The 27,504-nt window shown below is 41.2% G+C and overlaps 1 protein-coding gene across 14 annotated transcripts in view; it reads right to left on the bottom strand.

Annotated features, from left to right (window-relative positions):
• The window catches only part of RALGAPA2 (Ral GTPase activating protein catalytic subunit alpha 2), a 421,554-nt gene that overhangs the window by 297,135 nt on the left and 96,915 nt on the right, over positions 1-27,504 (bottom strand). For 13 of the 14 annotated variants that reach the window (XM_023549982.2, XM_023549976.2, XM_023549977.2 and 10 more), the window contains 5 exons: positions 24,934-24,977; positions 22,344-22,521; positions 21,385-21,500; positions 19,337-19,475; positions 17,236-17,435 (listed from right to left, as the gene is read on the bottom strand). In XM_023549982.2, coding sequence (XP_023405750.1) covers positions 17,236-17,435; positions 19,337-19,475; positions 21,385-21,500; positions 22,344-22,521; positions 24,934-24,977 — 677 coding nt within the window. Of the gene's footprint in view, positions 1-17,235; positions 17,436-19,336; positions 19,476-21,384; positions 21,501-22,343; positions 22,522-24,933; positions 24,978-27,504 lie in introns of those variants that run through there. The other variant, XM_023549984.2, reaches the window with a different exon arrangement.

Here is a 27,504-nt window from a genome sequence, read left to right as displayed (position 1 = left end):
TTTTTTATCCATTTTGCCACTCTCTGTATCATTATTGGTGCATTTAGTTCATTTACATTCACTGTAATTAAGGATAGGTATGACTTTCGTGCTGTCATTTTGATGTCTTTTTTTGTGTGTTGTTGAGTTTCTTTTTTCCGCTCAGTTTTTTTTGTCAAGTAGTTTTTCTTTATATATTGTCTTTTCCTCTTTTTCACTGTTGTTGATTTTGGTTTTTGCTGAGTAGTCCGAGCTTATTCTTCTTGATTTTTCTTTGTAGGTAACTTTTTGTTTATCCCTAGCCACTCTTAAAATTCCCTTTTTATCTTTAGTTTTGGCAAGTTTGATTATGTCTTGGTGACTTTCTTTTGGGATCTACCTTATGTGGGGTTCGATGAGCATCTTGGATAGATATCTTCTAGTCTTTCATGATATTAGGGAAGTTTTCTGCCAACAAATCTTCAACAATTCTCTCTATACTTCCTGTTCTCCCTCCCTGTCCTGGAACTCCAATCACTCGTAGGTTATTTCTCTTGATAGAGTCCCACATCATTCTTAGGTTTTCCTCATTTTTTTTAATTCTTTTTATCTGATTTTACTTTGAATATATTGGTGCCAAGTGGTTTATCTTCAATCTCACTAATTCTGACTTGCATTTCCTTAATTCTGCTCCTCTGACTTTCTACTGAGTTGTCTAATTCTGAAATTTTATTGTTAATCTTCTGAATTTCTGATTGCTATCTCTCTATGGATTCTTGCAGCCTATTAAATTTGTCATTATGGTCTTGAGTAACCTTCATTTCCTCGACTGCTTTATCTGTGTGTCCCTTGGCTTCTTCTGCATTTTGCCTGATCTCCTTCCTGATCTCTTGAAGAATTCTGTATATTAATCTTTTGTATTCTACCTCTGGTTATTCCAGGAATATCTCTTTTTCCAGAAGATTCCTCCCTTCTTTATTTTGGGAGCTTGTTGAAGCAATCGTGGTCTGCTTCTTTATGTGATTTGATATTGACTGCTGTCTTCGAGTCATCTATAAGTTATTGTATTAATTTATTTTATGTTTCTTTACTGTGTCCTAACTTCTTGGCTTTGTTTTGTTTTGATATGCCCAAATAGGCTGCTTGAGTGAGCCAGCTTGATTGTTTGCACCTTTTATGCTCTAACATCCTGTCACCAGATGGCTAGAGCTATCACCAGGTATGTTAGCCTCTCACTTTTCTTATATGGATTCAGCTCAGGTGTCCAGGTACTTGGTCACCAAGTGTGTGGTGCGGGCTCTCACCTACAGTTTTAGAGGAGCAGGGGTGATTACTGTAGGCACAGGTAGCTGGCTGCAACAAGGGGTCATGCTCTGAGGAAGGCAGGTGGTTGGGAACCATCCCCTGGGTATCTTTGAGAAAAACGCATCCCTGTTCCCCACATCACAAAGGTGGGTGGGCTCTGCAGCCGAACCATGGGCACCCAATGCTTTTGGCTGTAAGGACTGAGACGCACCACTTATTCTCAGACCCCCCCATCCCAGGGTGGCCAGGTGGCGTGGGTGGAGTCACCAGTCCTCAGGCCCAATGTGGGTAGGTGAGGACCCTGCTTGATAGGCAAAGGGGTGTCAAATATCGAAAAACCACCTCGCCAGCGGACAGCTGAAACAGTTGAAGTCAGACATCAGGCACATACACCACTGCTGTCTGCCAACAGAGCCTAAGCTCCTGAAATGGACCCACACAGGTCCATGCAACAGTGAAAGGCATTCAAACTCTGTGGACTGTTTGTGCCTGGACAGGAATTGCTTCTGCTCTGAATTCCCAGCTTACAGGAGCCAGAAGATTATTTTTTCCCCATTTGTTAATTTGTTCCTTCTCCAAGGCCAGAACAATGGCTCAGGGCATGCAGCAGGACTTACATTAGGCCCCGGGAAATCAATGGCCACTGATGCTGGCTTTGGGGCTAAGGCAGAGGGAGGAGGGAGCAGATAAATGGGAGAGTGTTCTTTGATGGTAAAATGAGATGCAAGCACTTACATTTGGCCAAGAGTGCTGTTCTCTGCTGATCCCGGAGGCGTGAGCAGCCTCTGTTTGTCTTGCTCTTTCTCCCTGAGAAAACTGAGTCCTGAATTCTACCGCCATCCCCACTGCAGTCGTGCCAGGAGATCGTGCCTGAGGAGCACTGGCTTCCACCGAGTCAGGTCCAGCAACTCCTTGCCACTTCTGAACCATCTCTCCCTCCACCTGCCGCTTGGTCTGATTTCTTGACTTTGCCTTTGATGTTCATGGTTCTTAGATTAGCATATATATAAGTGATTCACTTGTTTTTTTGGGTCTTTGTTGTGAGAGGGATCACCAGAAGTATCTGACTACTCCGCCTGCTTGGCCCTGCTTTCTCGTTTTAAATTTTGTATTTAGGTCTTTGATCCATTTTGAGTTAGTTTTTGTGCATAGTGTGAGGTATGGGTCCTATTTCATTTTTCTGCAGATGGATATCCAGTCACGCCAGCACCAATTGTTGAAGAGACTGTCTTTTCCCCGTTTAACACACTTTGGGTCTTTGTCAAATATCAGCTGCTCATAGGTGGATGGATTTACGTCTGGGTTCTCACTTCTATTCCATTGGTCTATGTATCTGTTGTTGTACCAGTACCAGGCTGTTTTGACTACTCAGGTAGTGTGAGGTCTCCCACTTTGTCCTTCTTCAGTAATACTTTACTTATCCAGAGCTTTTTCTCTTTCCATAGGAAGTCAGTGATTTGTTTATCCATTTTGTTAAAAAATGCCACTGGAATTTGGGTTGGGATTACATCGTATCTGTAGACCACTTTGGGTAGAATTGACAATTTCACAATGTTGAGTTTTCCTATCCATGAGTATGGTATATTTTTCCATTTATGTAGGTCTCTTTTGGTTTCCTGCAGGAGTGTTTTGTAGTTTTCTTTGTATAGGTCTTTTACGTCTCCGGTTAGATTTACTCCTAAGTATTTTATCTTCTTAGCGGCTACTGTAAATGGTATTGATTTGATGATTTCTTTTTCAAAATTTTCTTTGTTGATGTAGAGGAATCCAACTAATTTTTGTTTATCTTGTATCCTAACATTTTGGTGAAATCTTCTATTAGTTCCAGAGTTTTCTTGTGGATTTTTTGGAGTATTCTTTGTATAAGATCACATCATCTGTGAACAGAGATACCTTTACTTGTTCATTACCAATTTGGATATTTCTTTTTCTTGCTTTATTACTCTGGCTAGGACCTCCAGCACAATGTTGAACAAGAGTGGTGATAATCCTTGTCCGGTTCCCATTCTCAAAGGGGATGCTTTCAGACTCTCTCTGTTTAGAAAGATGTTGGCTGTTGGCTTTAGGGCTGTTGTTGTAAGCCACTATATTTTGAGGTAGCTGGCAACACAGCACTTACATAACTAAAATAATGTACGTACAGACTTATCTCTGAAGACATACCATTTTAAAAATGAGCTCTGTTATCCGAACAGATCATAATGACAGCATAGATGGCTTTCCCATCAAGCCAGGAGATGAAAATCTACTTCTAATAGAACTATGCTTTCCTAAGCCTCCTGTAGTACACACTACCACCAAAAAAGGCTATTTTCCAAAAACATCTAGATATTTTGAGAGACATTTATAATTACAGTAAAAGTGATGACACCGAAAACAAAACTAAATATCCAAGTCCACTGATTCCTTCCCTTTTCTATGAAGGTTAACAGCAAGAACATAAATAAATATTAAACACTGAGACAGGCCCATCTTCCCCCTAATGGAATCAAGTTGGAGTTCTCAACAGTTATTTAGCTTTAGTTGATTCTGTGCTAAATGCAAACATTACTGCTCCTTCTCTGGTGTATGATAAAGCCTCAGTCAGTGAAACAAACACATCTGCCTGGACGAGGCCTACGCTGCCAGGGCTCACAAAACTGCATGACAGTTGATGCCACTTATCCCCTCACCTCCACCTCACCACCTCCCTGCTGTCCTCCCAACTCCACAGCTCATATCGAGACTTGTTCACCCCCAGGTTCAGGCTGAATGAGGGCACCCACAAAGCAAGTGTTAAACAAGAGGATGCAGCTGCCATTCTGCTGGTTATAACTGTTGCCACTCTGTTCCCGTGTCTTGATTTGCCTACGTGGTTGGAATCAGCCTGCACTTGCCTCTGTAGAGTTTAAGGACACAGAGAGTATGTACTACAGTGGTCAATAAACAAATGAGTTTCTCTGTACAATACACAAACTCATGTATGGTAGTCAGTTTGTATGAATCACTTTTTCTAACTGTTCATCCCATGAAATACACAATTTTAGGGAACCCAGAGCCCACAGGTCATTATGAAGGGCTGGCTCAGAATTAGTAAAAGTGATATTTTAATAATGTAACAAAGAAACATGACAACTCTCTTCCCATTTCAAGCTTCCTTTTTCCTTCCCTAGTTGACTTGGGTTTTAATGCCTAATTTATGTGCATATAGAATTGCTAAAAGCAGTTATTGCTTAGGTTTTAAAATCACCAGCCTGCTTTCATTAATGCATGTCGAAGTATTTTTATTCACATAAAAATGAATTACCGAATTCAGGCCAAGATGGCGGACTAGGTAGACGCTACCTCGGATCCCTCTTGCAACAAAGACTCGGAAAAACAAGTGCATCGAACACACACATAACAATCTACGAACCCTGAACAACAAACACAGATTTAGAGACAGAGAACGAACAAATACGGGGAAGCAGCGATTGTTTTCGGAGCCTGGAGCCAGCGTCCCAGTCAGGTAACCTTGGCGCCGGGCTTAGGTCTGGGCCCAGGGGAGCTGGACTCAAATTCTTTGGACGGCACAAACAAGGGGCGCAGCCCTACCCCCCTGAACTCACCCCAGAAGGGGACCCAGCCAGTTCGCGCGGATGGCGTGGCGACACGGCTGGTGGGAGAAGTCCCCAGGAGGCAGTGACTGGTTTTGGAGCCGGGAATGCAGCGTCCCAGCCAGGGAACCTTGGCGCCAGGCTTCTGACTGGGCGCTGACACGGAGCAACCATGGGCCGCAGCCCTACTCCCCTGAACTAACACCGAGAGGGGGCCCAGCCGGTCCGTAGAGGCGGCGCGGCAACGCGGCTGGTGCAACGAGAAGTACCCGGGAGGCAGCGACTGATTTTGGAGCCGGGAGTGCAGCGTCCCAGCAGGGGAACCTTGACGCTGGGCTTTGGGCTGGCAGCGGAGGACCTGACCGCGGCTTCAGCAGGCCAGACCCTCGGGGGCAATCTCCACACAGCCAGCACACACACGCGACACGCCCCTCGGGAATCTCAGATAAAATAGTCATTCCAAGAAAGACAAGCAACTTTGGCTATATTCCGAGGTGCTACTCTCCTATCTCTCTGAACACTCCCCCACCCTTCCCAGGCGGCTTCATTAACATTGGAATTTCCTGAGAGAGAGGGAGAACGGCTCCGGCTCCGTGGCGGCTTTGCTTCCCCCCCACCCTTTTTTTTTGGTCTTTTCCTAACCCATTCTTCCGGCATGAGAGAAGGAACCACAAAAAACCCAGGGACCAAAAATCCATCCCTAATTGGACTAAAAACAGAACCAGCTACACCCAAGCATATATGATCCAAATCTCGGACTTTCATCCTTACAGGGAACAAGGTGGTGGTTATAATCCAAGGGCAGTTCTGATAGGGATCTGACTGCATTTTTTTTTTTAGCAGATTTACTGGAAAAACAAGTTTCCCAGGTCTAATATCTCTGCTTATTCAGCAGACCCCTAACTGACCCACAACAGGGAACTGAGGGCTGAAACTCCCCCCAGACCACCTAGCCTCTTGCTGTAGGGGTCTAAGGAGGGTGACATCTACCAATCAGTAGAGGTACTTGCATTGGGGGCCTAAGGTACAGCTGCAGTGCCCTCCCACCAAGGTGCTATAGGAATAGAGACACACCTACCTCACTGACACTTGGGGGAACCCTCTCAGCATCCTGCCCCCCCCGGAGGGTGAACCCCAGCTGCTAATAGAATCTGGTGCACATAACTATCACCACTACTTCTCGAGGTGGATAGGTGTCAGGGTGCAGCACACACTTGATGACCCAAAATAAGATTCTACTCAAGAATAGTGGATAGACTCAGGCATATATATCTGGCAACAGCCCAAACCAGCTGGTAATAGGTCCGAAGTAAGTCAAGGGCTACAACAAACAAGACAGCACAATCTAGTAGCCCATCCATGTATATTGAAAGAAAACAAAACAAGATAAGACTCAGTGAACAATTACAGAATAAACCACTACTTTATATCTTAGTGATGGCTCGGAGACAGCAGTCGATATCAAACCACATAAAGAAGCAGACCATGACAGCTTCTACAACCCCCCAAACAAAAGAATCAAAATCTTTCCCAAATGATGATACAATCCTGGAATTATCAGATACAGAATATAAAAAACTAATTTACAGAATGCTTCAAGACATCACAAACGAAATAAGGCAAACTGCGGAAAAAGCCAAGGAACACACTGATAAAACAGTCGAAGAACTCAAAAAGATTATTCAAGAACATAGTGGAAAAATTAATAAGTTGCAAGAATCCATAGAGAGACAGCATTCTGAAATCCAAAAGATGAACAATAAAATTACAGAATTAGACAACGCAATAGCAAGTCAGAGGAGCAGACTCGAGCAATCAGAATGCAGACTGGGAAATCTGGAGGACCAGGGAATTAACACCAACATAGCTGAAAAAAAATCAGATAAAAGAATTTAAAAAAAAGAAGAAACCCTAAGAATCATGTGGGACTCTATCAAGAAGGATAACTTGGGTGTGACTGGAGTCCCAGAACAGGGAGGGAGGACAGAAAACACAGAGAAAATAATTGAGGATATGCTGACAGAAAACTTCCCTGACATCATGAAAGACGAAAGGATATCTATCCAAGATGCTCATCGAACCCCATTTAAGATTGATCCAAAAAGAAAAACACCAAGACATATTATCATCAAAACCTGCCAAAACCAAAGATAAAGAGAAAATTTTAAAAGCAGCCAGGGAGAAAAGAAAGGTCTCCTTCAAGGAGAGAATCAATAAGAATAAGTTCAGACTACTCAGCAGAAACCATGCAGGCAAGAAGGCAATGGGATGACATATACAGAGCACTGAAGGAGAAAAACTGCCAGCCAAGGATCATATATCCAGCAAAACTCTCTCTGAAATATGAAGGCGAAATTAAGATATTTACAAATAAACACAAGCTTAGAGAATTTGCAAAAACCAAACCAAAGCTACAAGAAATACTAAAGGATATTGTTTGGTCAGAAAACCAATAATATCAGATACCAGCACAACACAAGGTCACAAAACAGAACATCCTGATATCAACTCAAATAGGGAAATCACAAAAACAAATTAAGATTAATTAAAAAAAAAATGCTCATAACAGGGAATCATTGAAGTCAATATGTAAAAGATCACAATAATCAAAAAGAGGGACTAAATACAGGTGGCATAGAACTGCCACATGGAGAAGGATACAAGGCAATATAGAACAATACAAGTTAGGTTTTTACTTAGAAAAATAGGGGTAAATATTAAGGTAACCACAAGGAGGTATAACAACTCCAGAACTCAAGATAAAGGCCAAGAAAAACGTAACGACTCAACAAACATAAAGTCAAACACTACGAAAATGAGGATCTCACAATTTACTAAGAAAAACGTCTCAGCACAAAAAAGTATGTGGAAAAATGAAATTCTCAATAACACACATAAAAAGGCATCAAAACGACAACACTAAACACTTATTTATCTATAATTACGCTGAATGTAAATGGACTAAATGCACCAATAAAGAGACAGAGAGTCTCGGACTGGATAAAGAAACACAATCCCTCTATATGCTGCCTACAAGAGACACACCTTAGACTTAGAGACACAAACAACCTAAAACTCAAAGGATAGAAAAAAATATATCAAGCGAACAATAAGCAAAAAAGAAGAGGAGTAGCAATATTAATTTCTGACAAAATAGACTTTAGACTTAAATCCACCACAAAGGATAAAGAAGGACACTACATAATAATAAAAGGGACAATTGATCAGGAACACATAACCATATTAAATATTTATGCACCCAATGACAGGGGTGCAAGATACATAAATCAAATTCTAACAGAACTGAAAAGTGAGATAGACATCTCCACAATTATAGTAGGAGACTTCAACACACCACTTTCGGAGAAGGACAGGACATCCAGTAAGAAGCTCAGTAGAGACACGGAAGACCTAATTACAACAATCAACCAACTTGACCTCATTGACTTATACAGAACTCTCCACCCAACTGCTGCAAAGTATACTTTTTTTTCTAGCGCACATGGAACATTCTCTAGAATAGACCACATATTAGGTCATAAAACAAACCTTTGCAGAATCCAAAACATCGAAATATTACAAAGCATCTTCTCAGACCACAAGGCAATAAAACTAGACATCAATCACAGAAAAACTAGGGAAAAGAAATCAAATACTTGGAAAATGAACAATACCCTGCTCAAAAAAGACTCAGTTATACAAGACATCAAGGAGGGAATAAGGAAATTCATAGAATGCAACGAGAATGAAAATACTTCCTATCAAAACCTCTGGGACACAGCAAAAGCAGTGCTCAGAGGCCAATTTATATCGATAAATGCACACATACAAAAAGAAGAAAGAGACAAAATCAGAGAACTGTCCCGACAACTTGAACAAATAGAAAGTGAGCAACAGAAGAATCCATCAGGCACCAGAAGAAAACAAATAATAAAAATTACAGCTGAACTAAATGAATTAGAGAACAGAAAAACAATTGAAAGAATTAACAAAGCCAAAAGCTGGTTCTTTGAAAAAATTAACAAAATTGATAAACCATTGGCTAGACTGACTAAAGAAATACAGGAAAGGAAACAAATAACCTGAATAAGAAATGAGAAGGACCACATCACAACAGAACCAACTGAAATTAAAAGAATCATATCAGATTATTATGAAAAATTGTACTCTAACAAATTTGCAAACCTAAAAGAAATGGATGAATTCCTGGAAAAACACCACCTACCTAAACTAACACATTCAGAAGTAGAACAACTAAATAGACCCATAACAAAAAAAGAGATTGAAACGGTAATCAAAAAACTCCCAATAAAAAAAAGTCCTGGCCCGGACGGCTTCACTGCAGAGTTCTACCAAACTTTCAGAGAAGAGTTAACACCACTACTATTAAAGGTATTTCAAAGCACAGAAAATGACGGAATACTACCTAACTCATTCTATGAAGCCACCATCTCCCTGATACCAAAACCAGGTAAAGACATTACAAAAAGAGAAAATTACAGACCTATATCACTCATGAACATAGATGCAAAAATCCTCAACAAAATTCTAGCCAATAGAATTGAACAACATATCAAAAAAATAATTCACCACAACCAAGTGGGATTTATACCAGGTATGCAAGGCTGGTTTAACATCAGAAAAACCATTAATGTAATCCACCACATAAATAAAACAAAAGACAAAAACTACATGATCTTATCAATTGATGCAGAAAAGGCATTTGACAAAGTCCAACACCCATTTATGATAAAAACTCTCACCAAAATAGGAATTGAAGGAAAATTCCTCAACATAATAAAGGGCATCTATGCAAAGCCAACAGCCAACATCACCCTAAATGGAGAGAACCTGAAAGCATTTTCCTCGAGAACGGGAACCAGACAAGGATGCCCTTTATCACCTCTCTTATTCAACATTGTGCTAGAAGTCCTAGCCAGAGCAATTAGGCTAGACAAAGAAATAAAAGGCATCCGGATTGGAAAGGAGGAAGTAAAATTATCTCTATTTGTAGATGACATGATCTTATACACAGAAAACCCTAAGGAATCCTCCAGAAAACTACTGAAACTAATACAAGAGTTTGGCAGAGTCTCAGGTTATAAGATAAACATACAAAAATCACTTGGATTCCTCTACATCAACAAAAAGAACACCGAAGAGGAAATAACCAAATCAATACCATTCACAGTAGCCCCCAAGAAGATGAAATACTTAGGAATAAATCTTACCAAGGATGTAAAAGACCTATACAAAGAAAACTACAAAGCTCTACTACAAGAAATTAAAAAGGACATACTTAAGTGGAAAAACGTACCTTGCTCATGGATAGGAAGACTTAACACAGTAAAAATGTCTATTCTACCAAAAGCCATCTATACATACAATGCACTTCCAATCCAAATTCCAATGACATTTTTTAATGTGATGGAGAAACAAATCACCAACTTCATATGGAAGGGAAAGAAGCCTCGGATAAGAAAAGCATTACTGAAAAAGAAGAAGAAAGTGGGAAGCCTCACTCTACCTGATTTCAGAACCAATTACACAGCCACAGAAGTCAAAACAGCCTGGTATTGGTACAACAACAGGCACATAGACCAGTGGAACAGAACTGAGAACCCAGATTTAAATCCATCCACATATGAGCAGTTGATATTTGACAAAGGCCCAGTGTCAGTTAATTGGGGAAAAGATAGTCTTTTCAACAAATGGTGCTGGCATAACTGGATATTCATTTGCAAAAAAATGAAAACAGGACCCATACCTCACACCATGCACAAAAACTAACTCCAAGTGGATCAAAGACCTAAATATAAAGACTAAAACGATAAAGATCATGGAAGAAAAAATAGTGACAACCTTAGGAGCCCTAATACAAGGCATAAACAGAATACAAAACATTACCAAAAATGACGAAGAGAAACCAGATAACTGGGAGCTCCTAAAAATCAAACACCTATGCTCATCTAAAGACTTCACCAAGAGTAAAAAGACCACCTACAGGCTGGGAAAGAATTTTCAGCTATGACATCTCCGACCAGCGCCTGATCTCTAAAATCTATATGATTCTGTCAAAACTCAACCACAAAAAGACAAACAACCCAATCAAGAAGTGGGCAAAGGATATGAACACCCACTTCACTAAAGAAGATATTCAGGCAGCTAACAGATACATTAGAAAATGCTCTTGATCATTAGCCATTAGAGAAATGCAAATTAAAACTACGATGAGATTCCATCTCACTCCAACAAGGCTGGCATTAATCCAAAAAACACAAAATAATAAATGTTGGAGAGGCTGCGGAGAGATTGGAACTCTTATACACTGCTGGTGGGAATGTAAAATGGTACAACCACTTTGGAAATCTATCTGGCGTTATCTTAAACAGTTAGAAATAGAACTACCATACAACCCAGAAATCCCACTCCTCGGAATATACCCTAGAGATACAAGAGCCTTCACACAAACAGATATATGCACACCCATGTTTATTGCAGCTCTGTTTACAATAGTAAAAAGCTGGAAGCAACCAAGGTGTCCATCAACGGATGAATGGGTAAATAAATTGTGGTATATTCACACAATGGAATACTACGCATTGACAAAGAACAGTGACGAATCTGTGAAACATTTCATAACATGGAGGAACCTGGAAGGCATTAGGCTGAGCGAAATTAGTCAGAGGCAAAAGGTCAAATATTGCATAAGACCACTATTATAAGATCTTGAGAAATAGTATAAACTGAGAACACATACTTTTGTGGTTACAAGAGGGGGAGGGAGAGGGTTTTTTTACTGATTATTTAGTAGATAAGAACTGCTTTAGGTGAAGGGAAGGACAATACTCAATATATGGACGGTCAGCTCAATTGGACTGGACCAAAAGCAAAGAAGTTTCCGGGATAAAATGAATGCTTCAAAGGTCAGCGGAGCAAGGGCGGGGGTTTGGGGACCATGGTTTAAGGGGACTTCTAAGTCAATTGGCAAAATTATTCTATTATGAAAACATTCTGCATCCCATTTTGAAATGTGTCATCTGGGGTCTTAAATGCTAACAAGCAGCCATCTAAGATGCATCAATTGGTCTCAACCCACCTGGATCAAAGGAGAATGAAGAACACCAAGGTCACACAACAACTAAGAGCCCAAGAGACAGAAAGGGCCACATGAACCAGAGACCTACACCATCCTGAGACCAGAAGAACTAGTTGGTGCCTGGCCACAATCAATGACTGCCCTGACAGGGAGCACAACAGAGAACTCCTGAGGGAGCAGGAGATCAGTGGGATGCAGACCCCAAGTTCTCACAAAAAGACCATACTTAATGGTCTGGCTGAGTCTAGAGGAATCCCGGCGTTCATGGTCCCCAAACCTTCTGTTGGCCCGGGACAGGAACCATCCCCGAAGACAACTCATCAGACATGAAAGGGACTGGACAGTGGGTAGGAGAGAGATGCTGATGAAGAGTGAGCTAATTATATCAGGTGGACACTTGAGACTGTGTTGGCATCTCCTGTCTGGAGGGGGGATGGGAGGATAGAGAGAGTTGGAAGCTGGCAAAATTGTCACGAAAGGAGAGACTGGAAGGGCTGACTCATTAGGGGGAGAGCAAGTGGGAGTATGGAGTAAGATGTATATAAACTTATATGTGACAGTCTGACTTGATTTGTAAACGTTCACTTGAAGCTCAATAAAAGTTAATATAAAAAAAAATGAATTACCAAGGAATAAATAGTGCTTTAATAAAAATATTTTAAGCTGAGACCAGAAGAACTAAATGGTGCCTGGCTACAACCAATGGCTGCCCTGACTGGGAACATAACAAAGAACCCCTGAGGGAGCAGGAGAGCAGTAGGATGCAGACCTCAAATTCTCATAAAAAGACCAGACTTAATGGTCTGACTTAGACTAGAAGGACCCCGGAGGTCATGGACCCCAGACCTTCTGTCAGCCCAAGACAGAAACCATTCCCAAAGCCAACTCTTCAGACATGGATTGGACTGGACTATGGGATGGAAAATAATACTGGTGAAGGGTGAGCTTCTTGATCAAGTAGACACATGAGACTATGTTGTCATCTCCCGTCTGGGGGGAAGATGAGAGGGCAGTGGGGGTCAGAAGCTGGCTGAATGGACACGAAAAGAGAGAGTAGAGGGAAGGAGTGTGCTGTCTCATTAGGGGGAAAGCAATTAGGAGTACGTAGCAAGGTGTATAAAAATTTTTTGTATGAGAGGCTGACTTGATTTGTAAACTTTCACTTAAAGCACAATAAAAATTTAAAAAAGAATTTTAAGCTGAGATGATACACCAAGAATATTCAGACTTGAAAAGGTCTTTTTTTTGGGGGGGGTCTGCCAACATAATACGCAATGGGTAAGTAACTGTATGTTCACTCTCCCGTGAAAGATGCCACTGAACAAGATTCTCTGAGCAGTAAGCTAAGCGTAGAAGGTACACCAATTCTTTTCATCCCTGCTGAAAAATACTGTCAAATATATTAGTTTTAGATCAAAAGGAAAAAGTAATTTCACTCACGGGGTGAGGGGCTGCATATATGACCTTTAACATAGTGCCAAAAACATAAACTATATGTTGAGGAAGTACTTAAAATACTGTTTTAAAGGTCTTTTACATGAACAGCATGTTATTTCAAAATAGATTTTCTGGATCATTTTACTTGGATGGTAATGTTCATTTCTGATGGCTAAAATTATATTAAATTTGAAATTTCCAACAAAAACGTTCAGGAGACAAATACAATCATATATGCTTTTATTTCTGCAACCCCATTTCCAAAATTTAATATACAATTCCTTAAATTGCTGCTTTTTCTTACGTACAATGTAAATGAAGAGCAGAACACAGGAGACACAATGTGAGAGGAGCTGGGAAACACAGCTGTAAGGCAGAGAAAGGAATACAAGACAACTGTGGTCGGCTGAGTAACAGATTCCTAAAGATGCCCACATCCCAATCCCTGGAGCCTGTGAATATGTTATGTTACATGGCAAAAGGGACTTCGTTGATATGAGTAAATTCAAGATGTTGAGCTAGGAAGACTATCCTGAAATTATCTGGGTGGGCCTGATGTAATCCTAGGGTCCTTATCAGAGGGAGGCAAGAGGGTGAGAGACAGAGAAGGCAATGTGATGATGGAAACAGGGAGAAAAGGTGACATGATGCAGAACCACAGCCAACGTACGCGGGCCGCCTCCAGAAGCTGGAAAAGACAGGGTAACAAATTCTCCCTGAGAGCCTCCAGAAGGAACGCGGCCCTGTTGACACCTCGATTTTAGCCCACTGATGCTGATCTTTGACTTCTGATTTCTAGAACTGTAAGATATTTTTTTTTTAAGATAATAAACTTGGGTTGTTTAAAGCCACTGAGTCTGTAGTAATTTGCTACAGCAGCAACAGCAAACTAATATAACAGTCACTCTGAAGTATAACAACAGTTCCCACAACAGCAAACCAATGTAACAGCTCACCCTGAAGTATACTGACAGTTCCCACCATGGCCATGGCCATTTCCAGACGCTGCCACCTGCAGGTGTCATAGCACAGGGCGCAATGACAACTGTCTGCCCAGCATCCTTCCTCCTTCCTAGCAGAACCTCAGTGCTGTGCATACCTCCTCCCCCAGGCAGCCTAGGGAACCACAAGAGGCTGGCCCCATCCACAGCACCAGGGCAGCCAATCGTGGCACTTTCTGCTCTTTCACACAATCACCTGTCAGCCCATCAGCACCTGGCATTCCCTTGTTATTGTTCCAGGAGTGGGCAGACAACCTACATTGCCACGCTCAGACAAAAAAGGAAGAGACTTTATCTTTATGGATTGCCTCTAGTCATGTACAAGGGAACTAGGGCCCCAGCTGCTGGCAGCCACCTTGCAATCACGGGGGAAGCTGAAGACAAAACGGCCACAGGGAGGAGGGCAGAGTAGAAAAAAGAAAACTGCAGCGAATCATGGAGAAAGCATGAATAGATCGTATTCTCAGCCAGCTTCACCATGGGCTTCTTTTTTAAGAGATAAAAATACTCCTTTTATGTTAAGACAGTTTGAGTCGTGGTGTCTCTTTCCGTTAGGATGATGAAACCATCCTAAGCTATTCAGGAGGTCAAACCCTCATGACACTAAAAAAGTTACGTAATAAAAGTAGATGGCTCACAACTGTGAGGAGTACACCAAGGGAAAAATCAGGACCGTGAAGCAGTGGTTAATTTGCTGTTCTTAATACTTCTCATCTCCGAAATGCAGTTCTCAAGAATGAACAACTTATTTTCAATAAATACAGGCGGTAGTTTTCTGATCTTTTGAAACCAGAGAGAAAAACGTCACATCCTTTAGCCAAGGTTATTTTGAACGGCGTGGATAACCAGCAAGATGTTCGGTAAAACTTGCTGACGATCGTGACTGGGTTTCTTGTGCACAATTTCACATAGATTTTTGCCTGCATGATGGGTAAGTGATGGCAGCTCACTGTGGCGCAGAGCTAACGACATTTCCCTGACTGCTGGGGGAACCTGGGGCTACTTGTATTTCCTCTTCTGTGAACTGCCCTTTCATCTCCTTTGTCCATTTTCTGTTAGCTTGTCTTCTTATCAATTTGTAGACACTCTCTATACAGTAGAGATAGTAACTCTTTTAACAGTCACGATGTTACAAATGATTTTTCACAGCCTAATGTTTGGATTTGGTTTCATGTTATCTTACAGCATATAAATCTTTTTTCTACTCTTTTTAAAAATAAAATTGAACCTCATTTCCTCTCTAGCTTCTGGGTCCTATCTCTACTAAAGGTGGTCTTCCACTTCCCAAACTGATACGCACCTCTAGATTTTCTGATTATTATTTTGTTTTTTATAATCAAACCTTAAAACAATCTGAAATTTTCTAAGTCAGACATTCATAAGCCAGGACCTTATGTATTAAATAAAACATGGTTTTCTTCGCTAGCAAGCAGCCATCTAAAATGCATCAATTGGTCTGAACCCAGCTGGAGCAAAGGAGAATGAAGAATACCAAAGACACAAGGTAATTATGAGCCCAAGAGACAAAAAGGGCCACATAAACCAGAGACTACATCAGCCTGAGATCAAAAGAACTAGATGGTGCCCGGCTATAACTGATGACTGCCCTGACAGGGAAGAGAACAGAGAATCCCTGATAGAGCAGGACAGCAGAGAGATGCAGACCCCAAATTCTTGTAAAAAGACCAGACTTAATGGTCTGACCGAGACTATAAAGACCCCAGAGGTCATGGTCCCCAGACCTTCTGTTAGCCCAAGACAGGAAGCATTCCCAAAGCTAACTCTTCAGACAGGGATTGAGCTGGACTATAAGACAGAAAATGATACTGGTGAGGAGTGAGCTTCTTGATCAGGTAGACACATGAGACTATGTGGGCAGCTCCTGTCTGGAGGGGAGATGAGAGGACAGAGGGGGAAAGAAGCTGGCTGAATGAACACGGAAATAACAGGGTGGAGAGAAGGTGTGTGCTGTCTCATTAGGGGGAGAGCAACTAGGAATATATAGCAAGGTGTATATAAATTTTTATGAGACTGACTTGATTTGTAAACTTCCAATTAAAGCACAATAAAAATTAAAAAAGAAAACATGGTTTTCTTTCTGTTGATCCTGGTTGGTACTTTCTGTGATACACAGAGAGAGAGACTGTGGAAGTAACAAACAAAAATCACACAAAACCTCGACTTCTCACTTAAGGGACAGCTCTCTGACTTACACAAGTGGTAGTGCTCCCTAACAAGCACAGAGTCCCTGGCAACTTGCCTGCTAGGAAAGTCCCCATTTGTGTCTGACCAAAGCCAACAAGGGAAAGTACTGTGGGCCCCACATCAAAGGCCTCAGGGAAAGGTAGCCTTCTCTTCCAGAGGAGACCTCGTGATTCAACCACCACCCCAAAATTCTGAGTTGATGGTCCACTCCTCCCCTGAGATCTCAAAGGACACTTGGCAGCCTCACAGGTCCTCTCTATGGACCACCTGGACACTTCCTGAGGGCCTTCTGGGTGACAAGTAGCATGACAGGCACTGGTGATCAGTAAAGGCAAGACAGGTAAGTCCCTGGTCTTAGACTTAGAGGTCACTGGTGAAGGGGTGAGACTGAGGGTGAGTCACCTTCCCAGAATGTCTCCCTCACTCTCTAGATTGCCTCATCATGGCAATTCAAGTAGGGAACACGGCATGTGTTTACAATTCACACCTTCCTCAGAAATCTCACCATTATGGACAGGGTGCACCAATAAAGCTGATTTCCTAATAACCAGGAATCTGTATGAACCAATAAACCTATTAATTAATTACTTTGGTTATGTGTTACTGTGTTTGATCACATAAGTATTATGAAATGAAAAGATAATGAATGGCATACCTGGATGACTTTGGGCAATACATCAACTCCATTTTTAGTGTTTTGTGTTGTAGTCAGATATTTTTTTTCCAAAAAGAACGTTACAATCCACTTAATAAAAACAACGCGAGCAGCCATGTATGGAATTTTTGTACTGTAAACGCTTTCATTGTCCCGAGTTGTAGTAATGTACACTGGCTTCGGTCTTAAATGAGGGATGTCTGGTAAAGAAAAGAACACATGATCATGTCACTGAATCTTAACGATATGTAACTCCTATAAATGTTTCGGTTTTCAATTAAATAGGCATACATTTGGTTGTCTGAATAAGAACTAAGGCTAAAGAACCAGCAATTATTAAAAAATGGTATCTTCTGGTAGGGTCACTTCTGATTCCACTTTGCACTCTGATCTAAAAGAGGTGGCTGTTGTTGGTACTGTTCACATACAACTGGGGTATACAGCTGTGGGAAAGCTAGGCTCATAACTCTTTTCAACAATTTTAAGAAAATTATATGAGACTTTTTTTTTTTATATTAGTGAACATGTTTTCATATATATGGCTATAACCCATTGCCGTCGAGTCAATTCCGACTCAGAGCAACCCCACAGGACAGAGTAGAACTGCCCCATAGGGTTCCCAAGGCTATAAATCTTTATGGAAGCAGACTGCCACATCTTTGTGGCAGAGCGGTTGGTAGGTTAGAACCGCCGACCTTTCCGTTAGCAGCTGAGCACTGAACCATTGTGCCACCAGCTGCTCCTTGGAAACCCCATGGGGCAGTTTTACTTTGTCCTATAGGGTTGCTATGAGTCAGAACTGACTTGATGGCAATGGCTTTGGTTTTAATCTACTCTTCTTTGCGGCTGCAACAAATGTAAAAGCATGCATAGACATTTTTTTCATCATTTAGATATTTTAACATCTGGCAACACACAGTGGATCAAATTCACTGAACCTTAGTTTTATATTCTTTTCCCTTTAGATGAATCAAGGAAACAGAATCAATATAATATAATTTATGCCCAAAAGAATCAGGAAGTCATGTTTCATCTTTGAGGTATCAGATGCCATCATTTCCAAAGAACTTAACAAGAGGTCCATTTCTCATTCCTTAATGTCCATAATCAATATGAAAATTATATTGTATTGAACTTGAAATACCACTTCCCCGAGTCCAATTCTATTTTACTAATTTTTGTACACCTGGGTGCACAAAAATGGCAATGAGTTTGGGTTTTTTGGATACTTGCCTCACACGATGCATGTCCCGGTACCCCTGAAGTCAGGATTTCTCCATCTTTCAAACACATTAAGCTCCCGCTGCCTTGCCCTAGCCTGAGTCTGTGTGTGAGCACATATGTGTACACATAAGCGCTCACCACTACTGAATTCACTGCCCACGTTCCCCAGGGAGGTTAATGTACAGTGTGATCTTTCCCCTCCAAAACTCTTTTGATTATTTCTTTGAACTAATTTCACCTGCTGTAATCTACTGGGGAGAGGAAGATCTGCCCCCACCGTCACCACTCTAAGGGATGGCTCTGCCCTGTAAGTTCCCATTTCTTACAGAAGGAAAACTTTAGGAGCTAGATTAGAAGTTTCCTTATGTTTCCTAGCCATCTTGGGCTTACTGTCCCTAGATTGTCCAAGTGCTCAACCATCTCCCTCTGCACAAGCAGCTGCCAGCAGGGCCTGCTGGATGAAACAGCAGCTAGTACACAAGAAGGGGCACGCTACGTGCAGCTGGGTGCCCTGAGCTGGCCCACTTCACCACTAAGCAAGGTCAGGGGTCCCATCTCCCCACCACCCGTAAGAAATGCAAGTGCTTTTAACACTGAAAGATGGTCGATATATCAAAATGCCACAATGCATTTCAAATTATCTCTGAGTACGTGAGCCACTACCCCTCTCTCTCATTTCTAGACTGGGGTACATCTTAGTTTGTACAAATAATTAAAACCACTTATTAGGAATTTCAAACCTGTTAACAATATTTAAAGCTACTATTAAGCACGTGAAAAAATGACTATTTTACTTAAAAATAATCAAAGGTCACTTTGAAGGAATGGTACAGCTTTCCTGTGGACAGCCTCTACAGATGGCCCAATCAGTACTTACCAAGTACAGGTTTGTAGATGTTTGTTAACTTAGTAAATGATGGAAATAAATGAGGAAGATAATACTTTCGAAACAAAGTAAAAAGAAATTTAAAACCAGTATCTTGATTCTCCTTATTCTTCCACTCCAAGCTTGCAGCCTTTGGATAATATGTGGAAAAGAACATATGTATACTTTTATTTTAAATGAACATAAATTGAAGTGAAATGCTGCTATATTATTAAAATTCCTACCTAAATAAAAAAATTGAGAAATAATACTGACAGTTACAATATTTAACAAAACTCAAAAATGGCAGGGATTTTTTTCTTTTCTGAAACAGCTCAACAGCAGGGACGACCCGCCGGGAGCCAGGAGGAGAGATGAGTAACAGAGGTGCAGCCCCCCCACATTGCTTAGGGAAGTGTGGCAGAGAGAGGGCCTTAGACAGGGCCTATCAGTGGTTCTTGGTGCTGTTTAGACCACAAAGCACTTTTCCAAAGCAGAGCTTCTCTACTTTCTTCATGTCATGGCCCACTGAGAAACTGGTCATCTTTGTGTGGCTCCTGCGGTAAAGGAATGAGGTACTCTGGCTTCTCCAGGAGCAGAAGGGGTCTGCATCTGTAAGCCATCAGCAGCACCGCTGGGTGGGCCAAGAGAGAAGCTCTGGCGCTGAAGGCTGACCTCAGTAGAAAGAAGGATGGGAGAAGGCAGGGAAGGGAGCAAGGCATGGACATGCACAAAAATTCTACAGACAACTTAGGGGGTGGGGGGTCACACTCTGCATACAAAACCTCTGCTCCAAAGCAATACCATCCTTCCTCAAATCAGGATCCTGGGGATTACATAACTGGTCCACAGCTCATTAGTGACACATCTGGAATGAGAACCCAAGTCCTCCAACACATTCAAGTTCTAAATATTCTATGCTGATTTCCTGGGGACAAATGGAACTTCCAACCACTTCTGGACAGATGGAGTTTGACATGCAAGGGCCATAAGAGCCAAAATGTGGAGTTTCCAAAAGACAAAAGAATATCCTGGCTAGGTACTTGGGGTCTGGTAGTCCTTGAGTTTCAGGTGGTGGCTAAAGGAAATGAGAGGAGGGGGGACAAGACTACCCAGCAAGAATGAGTAGTTAGAAAGGGTAGCCAAGGACTAAATTCTGAGGGGCAGCAGAGAAAAAAAAAAGTGGCCTGAGGAAAATTGAGAAGTGAAAGAGAAAAGCCAGAAGAAAACATCATGGGACAAGAGAATCCCATGAAGGAGGGGTACTGAGTCAAAGTCCACCCGAAACTAAGTAGAGCAAAATTTAAAGAGTGTCCTCCCCTGGACTTGGCCACTAGAACCCTTCATGGCCTAGGGACCTGCTGTTTTATAGTGACAGGGTAGAGGGTAGGTTATAGTGGGTGTCAAACAAACACCTGGTGAGAAACTGGACTTGGCAGAAATTAATATTTCAACAAACTTGGTTGTAAAGAGAAGAACAGAGTTGAGATTACACCTAGGTGGAACTCAGGAACAAAGAAGGGTTAGCTGAAAGAAAGGAATCAGTAGATTTTATTCTAATCATATCAATGTTTGCAAGTATAGACCAGGAGACTTAAATCACCTGATAAAATCATAAATAATTTTAGTTCTGTACCCAGTTAGTAAGTACTAGAAAACAGATACGTGATGTACGCAGGCCTATGCTGATGGCATGACAAGAAAGTTATGAATCCTTCTGTCCAATCTCCCCATCTGCTCTGCCTACTCCTGATCCACCTAGTCAGCTTGAGCTTGCTCCTTCCCCAGCCTGTCTCCCTAGCACAAAGGTCAGGGTTACAAAGAGGGAAAAAAGTTTAAACGCACAAACACACTCACACAAAATATGCCAGGTCTTGGCTAAAACGACCTGACGATGGCACACCCTCCATGTTTAATAAAATCACATCAAACGAGAAAGCAACAACATAAAATATGAACGCGTGGAGAAAAGGGGGGTAGCATGGAGAAAAGGGGGTACCATTTTCTCTTTCCTACTGAGACTAAGACTATTACTGACTTATCTACCACTGTGTTCTTACCTGAATAACCATATACTTCAACAGTATTTGAAGAAAAAAGCATGTTTGGTCCTCAGCGATCTTTTCCCCCGATATGGCTGGTACGAGTGGAGTGATTTCTTCTGGATATATCTTTGCTTCAGGGTAGAAAATAATAAGAACTCTTTCACCAAAGTTAAATTTCAAACAGGGTTTAAAAAGCACATATAATGTTCTCTATAAAAATCCACCCACCCACCTGTCCATCTATCCACCCATGGAACCACTCATAGTGAACCCCACACCAGTGTGCACAGGGGACTTGGGAACTCTTCCATTACTTCTTCCACTTGACCATTCTTTTCCCTTTTAAATTCTCTTTGGTCAGCCCAAGATCAAATGCCAGTCACTGGGCAATAAAGTCATATGCAGTAATAAATCAAGAGGCAAGTTCCTTGAAAACTCACAGGACACAACAGCTGCCATTAACAGTCCCATGAAGCTACTATAGCCCTTCCACAAATGCTGCATGAAAATACACAGCTGGCACAATATGACCCCAGGTAAGTAGATGAATGTCTACTTAGGAAATAACAGTGATGAGGACAACAGACAGTAGTTCTGGATGGCAAATTTACATTGCAGTAACAGTCACAAAAACACTCCAGACACACCATGTGTTTTAAATTTTTTTTTATTACCAACATCTGTCCCCTTCCCTTCCATTCCTGCTTCCACCACTTCAATAAATTCCTTCTTCATCATTTCATATAAAGTAGGCTCATATTTTTTCAATTCTAATGTGTCTAAGAAAACCAAACCCATTGCTGTTGAGTTGATTCCAACTCATAGCACCCCCACATGTTTTGTAGGAATCTACTGTGCATATGAATAGGGAATAATTCCTTTTCAGACCCAATCTATGAAACTAGAATTTCTATTCAGGAAAATGACAAACCTCAATGTAACTTCAACATGTAAGATCTGTCAACATTACTCACCATCAGCTGCATTAGGGCTAGGATTAAGGAGAGTCTCCAGTGTACAGAGCCCTCTGGAAGACATGACTGCTGGGAAACCAGGCACCAGGCAAGCGAAAATCAGCACCTGCTCTTCCGCACAGTTTGTCTGAAGTGCTTGAAGCCATAAAAGAAACAACCTGATTCCTTCACATCTTATCTAAAAATAAAATGCAGAACAACGAAAATGAAACACCTGAATCCGTAGAAATTCCCTGCAATGAACTAGAAGTGAAAAGTGCCATTAGAGTACTGCACCAAGTTCTTCACTCAGGGAGAAGCAAGCAAGGAGGCTGCAGCACAGCACAAGGGCTAAGGGCTTGGGTTCAGGAGCCAGACGGCCTGGGTTCCAATGCAGGTCCCGCCACTTTCTAGCTCTGACCTTGGGAGAAACACTTAATCCTCTCTATGCCTCAGTCTCCCTGTCTGTAAAGTAGGGATTTACCACAAAGACTGTTCTAAGGATTAGTTGAGTTAGCATATGTAAAGCACTCAAAACAGACAATGCCTGGCTCACAGTTAGTGCTATGGCAGTATTGATTATTAATAGTATTTCATTGCATAAGGAAACAGTGTCCCTTATCATCAATGCTCAATTATCCATGAAAACGATGACAAAGATAATCTTCCAAATTTTCACTGCGCTTTGGATAGAATTTTTGTCACGTCACTATAATATGCTCACATATAATCTTGAAAATCAGAACACCTGGAGCTAAACAAGAGCGAGCCTTAAGGGCCTGATCAATGGGATCAGGGCAGTTCTCTAGCTTTCCCGGCTTATGTCCCCTACTACATTCTCTCCAATGCCTTCGCCACGCTCTGGATGGTTGGCGCCACCGTTGGAAAACATCAACACAGGCGGATGTGTCCTCTTTCCTCCTCCACACTTCCTTACAACTTCATACTGTGCCTAGAATTCAAAACACCAGTGCCTCCATTTCTACAGTCCTAAGTGGCTGAGAAGAGGACATCAATAAAAGAAGTGAAATAAGCAAAAGAGATAAAAACATCACAAGCAGCTGAAAGACACAGTGAGTTCAACCGCAGGCCATGGGAATGACTGCCCAACCCCAGCCATCTTGTCAATTAAAGCAAGGTTGTGCTGATTCCACCAAAGCAAGGGTGTTGCAAGCCAAACACGAGGCTCTGCAGGAAAACCAAAAGGAGGATAATAGCGAAAAAAGAAGTGTGGATGGCTCCCGACAGAAGGCAAATAAACCAAGACAGACACCTGATTCGGAGAGTGTGCAGCACTCATTAACTGAGTAGATTTCACAGCACACTTCCAGACAGGCCAAGAACTTCCACCACTGCCCTACACAAACTTCCATGTCCACGCACACCTTCCCTCCTCTCCTCAAGCAGGTAAAATGAGTAGTAACACTGCTGAACACATAACACTATTCAGCTGTCAAGACAAAAATGATACAGCTCTATGTATATTTAGTCAAATTATATTAAATTTAACAAGAGGAAAGTTTCTATGACATTCTATCATAAGTTGCTGATTTTTTATGGTAACTCTATTTGAGACAACTGAATTTAAATAAAACAAAAAAACTAAACCCATTGCTGTCGAGTTGATTTCGACTCATAGCAACCCTACAGGAGAGAGTAGAACTTCCCCATAGGCTTTCCAAGGAGCACCTGGTAGATTCGAACTGCTGACCTTTTGGAATTTAAATAAGGTTATAATAAACACGAGATAACAACATGATAGGTTTTAAACTATAAGACTATAAGACTATAAGACTATTCTAGTAAAATACTAGGAACAAAATATGAGGCTAGGAATTGCTCCTCTTTTTTCAATATGTAAGAGATCATTAACATTTCAAGTTTTAAGTGGCTGTGATTGTTTAAGTGGTATAAACCAAAAACACATTGGTTTATTAAAGACATAGGCGGCTTAATTAGCTACAAGCGAATTATCGTCCATGAAACGTTCATCGCAGGCCGGCTGCTATCTGCCACTTACATTTTTGCGTCATCTCATCCCACTATCAAGTGGTACTTGTCACTGTAAAAGGTGAATTCATTTAACAGTAAGCCCATTTTAACCTAAATTACAAGAACAATCCGCTGCAAATAAATACTCAAGAGTACGGCCCTGCCGCTCTTTTCTCTCACGGTGTCCTCACGGTTATCGAGGACAATTCAGAGACAACCGCAGTTTTAACCAAATTGCTGGGGTGGACAGAATCGGGCACGTCAGTTTAGCGAGGAGCTTGTCCAACCCCGTCCTGTTTCAGACAATGAAACCGGAGCAGTTAATTATTTGCCCATGTCCCCCAGCTGTAGACAGCAGAACCAGAATCAGAACCCAGGCTCCAGACTCCAAATCTCCAGCCACTTTCTTCCAATCCTGAAAATCTATCATAATAAGTTATGATGTAAGAATAAAAACGTTAGCAATATTTGTCATATAATTTTTCAATTAAAAATAAAAACTTAGTCAAGAGGTTTTAAAGAACTTCCCCCCCCGCCAAAATGTCATAACATTGTCCTTCATGGCATTAATAAATTTGGGCAATGAAAAATGTCATTAAATTTCATCTAAAATAAATACCTTAATAGAATTTCCAGTGTGTAGAAGCTTCTTTAAAGTTGAGCCTAAAAGTTTAAAACAATGAATTAGAAATGAAGTATATGAACATGTATTTAAGATCTATCTTAAAAAGAACGTAGTGTTAGAAAGAAAAAATGTACTTGTAATTAAAGATACAATTTTTTTTTTTTTTTTTAAATAAAAAGAAGAAGGCTGGCCTTTAGAAGCAAAGCAACACCACAGAGGGAGAGAGACCTCTCAGATCACAGCACTTTAAGTATGTACCTCTTCAAAACTCTTTTAAAAGAGTCAAAATGGTTGATATTACTGTAACCCAAATGCCCACGGCATATTATGTGCAAATATCTCTGGTCATACATAAAATGAACGCTTAAAAAAATTGCTAAAAGTAAAAATAACGTAAAACTACTCCCCACAAACCTTTTTTACAAGAATGTTTTACAAACACTCAGGATGACATCTTTTCTGCCCTGGCAAAGATGACCCCATCTACCGAGGCTCCTCTAATAAATCCTCTGGCAGAGGGCCCTGGTCCTACCAAGAGGGAATCAAGGTACACGCAGAACCACCTGCCCACTAAAAACTCTCGTGCAGTCTTGCTTATGCAGATGGAAACATATCACCTTGTATCCTATAAATGTGTTCATTCCCTCAGTATGGAGACAGCCTTGCAACTTGACCTAAATACCATATGGAAACCCTACTGGCATAGTGGTTAAGAAGCTATGGCTGTTAACCAAAAGATTGGCAGTTCGAATCCACCAGGTACTCCTTGGAAACCCTATGGAGCAGTTCTACCCTGCCCTATGGGGTTGCTATGAGTCGGAATCAACCCGACGGCAACGGGTTTGTTTTCTGGTTTTTTAAAAACCATATGTGGCCTCTAAAATGGGATTTTAACCTCAAAAAAGGAGGTAAACTTTTAAATGTAAATAAATATATTGGAAGTCTTAGGCAAGAGAAATTTTTCTCCCAAATTACATATCAAACCAAAAAAAAAAAAAAAAGCATACGCAGACCCCCTAGATGAAAAGTTTTATATAATATTTAAAACTGGGTACCAAATCACATTTACTACACCAACATAATTCAAAGAGATGGTTCACCTAGAAATAGAGCCACTGTCTTGCCGACTGCTACAGACCACATCTATGTGGACAGATACACGTATGTTTCTTTAATGAACCACCACTAGTTGCCATCGAGTCAATTCCATTCATGGCGACCCCACGTGTGTCAGAGTAGAACCATGCCCCATAAAATTTTCAGTGGCTGATTTTTCGGGTGTAGAGAACCAGGCCTTTCTTCCAAGTCATCTCTAGGTGGACTCGTATCTCCAACCTTTCAGTTAGCAGCTGTCTGCACCACTTAGGGACTCCAGTTAAACGCATACTCTCTAGGAACTTATTGGTCAGAGCAAAAGCACTGGCAATCTGAGGGCATCTGACACAGCTGTTCTGCTACTAAACACACCTAACACTGGGGCTGATCATTGCCATGACTCAGGCTGGATGAATTACACTACTTAAATCATTAATGGAAGGACTCAGGTAGACATGGCTCCAGCAGCATGCTTGTCCGTCTTCCTACTCTTGTCTATTCTGCAATATTCCCTGGATTTGCGCAGTCCTACTTTCTGGACATAAGAATCCATTTTCCTTTCTCCAAAATTATCTAATGCCTTTAGATAATATTGGTAAATTGGAAACCCTGGTGGCGTAGTGGTTAAGTGCTACAGCTGCTAACCAAGAGGTTGGCTGTTCGAATCCACCAGGTGCTCCCTGGAAACTCTATGGGGCTGTTCTACTCTGTCTTACAGGGTTGCTATGAGTCGGAACCGACTCAGCAGCAATGGGTTTGGTTTGGTTTGCTGGTAAATTAACAAAGTTGTAAATATCATAACTTAGATATAAAACCAAAAACCAAACCCAATGCTTCGATAAGTGCCTGAAATTCATTCGAGGTATGATTTTACAAAATAGAAGAGCATTAGATCTCCTGTTAGTCTCTCGAGGAGCAGTTTGCACCTTAATAGAAAAATGTTGCTGTGGTTATGTTAATACGCCATCTGAGGTTTTGCAGAACATAGTTGCTGTTGTGGCACGTAAAAAGTAATTACTGATGCTGCTTATGTACAAAGACTTCGTGAAATCTGTTTCTTTGATTCAAAGACTTTAAGGTCATGGTTTCATGTGTTATTTCAGACAACTGACCTAACGTCATTGTAAGTGTTTCCATTCTACTTCTAGTTCGCTGTATGGTGCCTGGGATCCTAAAAATCAGATGTTGCCCAACTATCATTATCGATGTTTTTGATCAAACATTCTATAACAGGATCACGATCCAAAGGAAGGAATGATGAAAGAGTTGTAATTCTCCTGGAATCCAGGTTTCTGGCTTTCATGGAGGTTGGGGTAACCCACACAGCCCACTGCCTTTTGGGTGTCATTTTGAACCTCAAGTTTTGAGGGGAAAAAAAAAAAACTAGTTCCTAAAGCCACTTCTGAGTCAAACAAAGGTCCAGATAAACTAATAAGACCGTTTTGCTCTGGGAGATTTTTTTTGAACAAT

Source organism: Loxodonta africana, chromosome 24 (genome assembly GCF_030014295.1).
Source record: "Loxodonta africana isolate mLoxAfr1 chromosome 24, mLoxAfr1.hap2, whole genome shotgun sequence".
Classification (NCBI taxonomy): Eukaryota; Metazoa; Chordata; class Mammalia; order Proboscidea; family Elephantidae; genus Loxodonta; species Loxodonta africana.
Note: the sequence above shows the minus strand (reverse complement) of the source record. Positions and strands in the feature narration are given on the sequence as shown.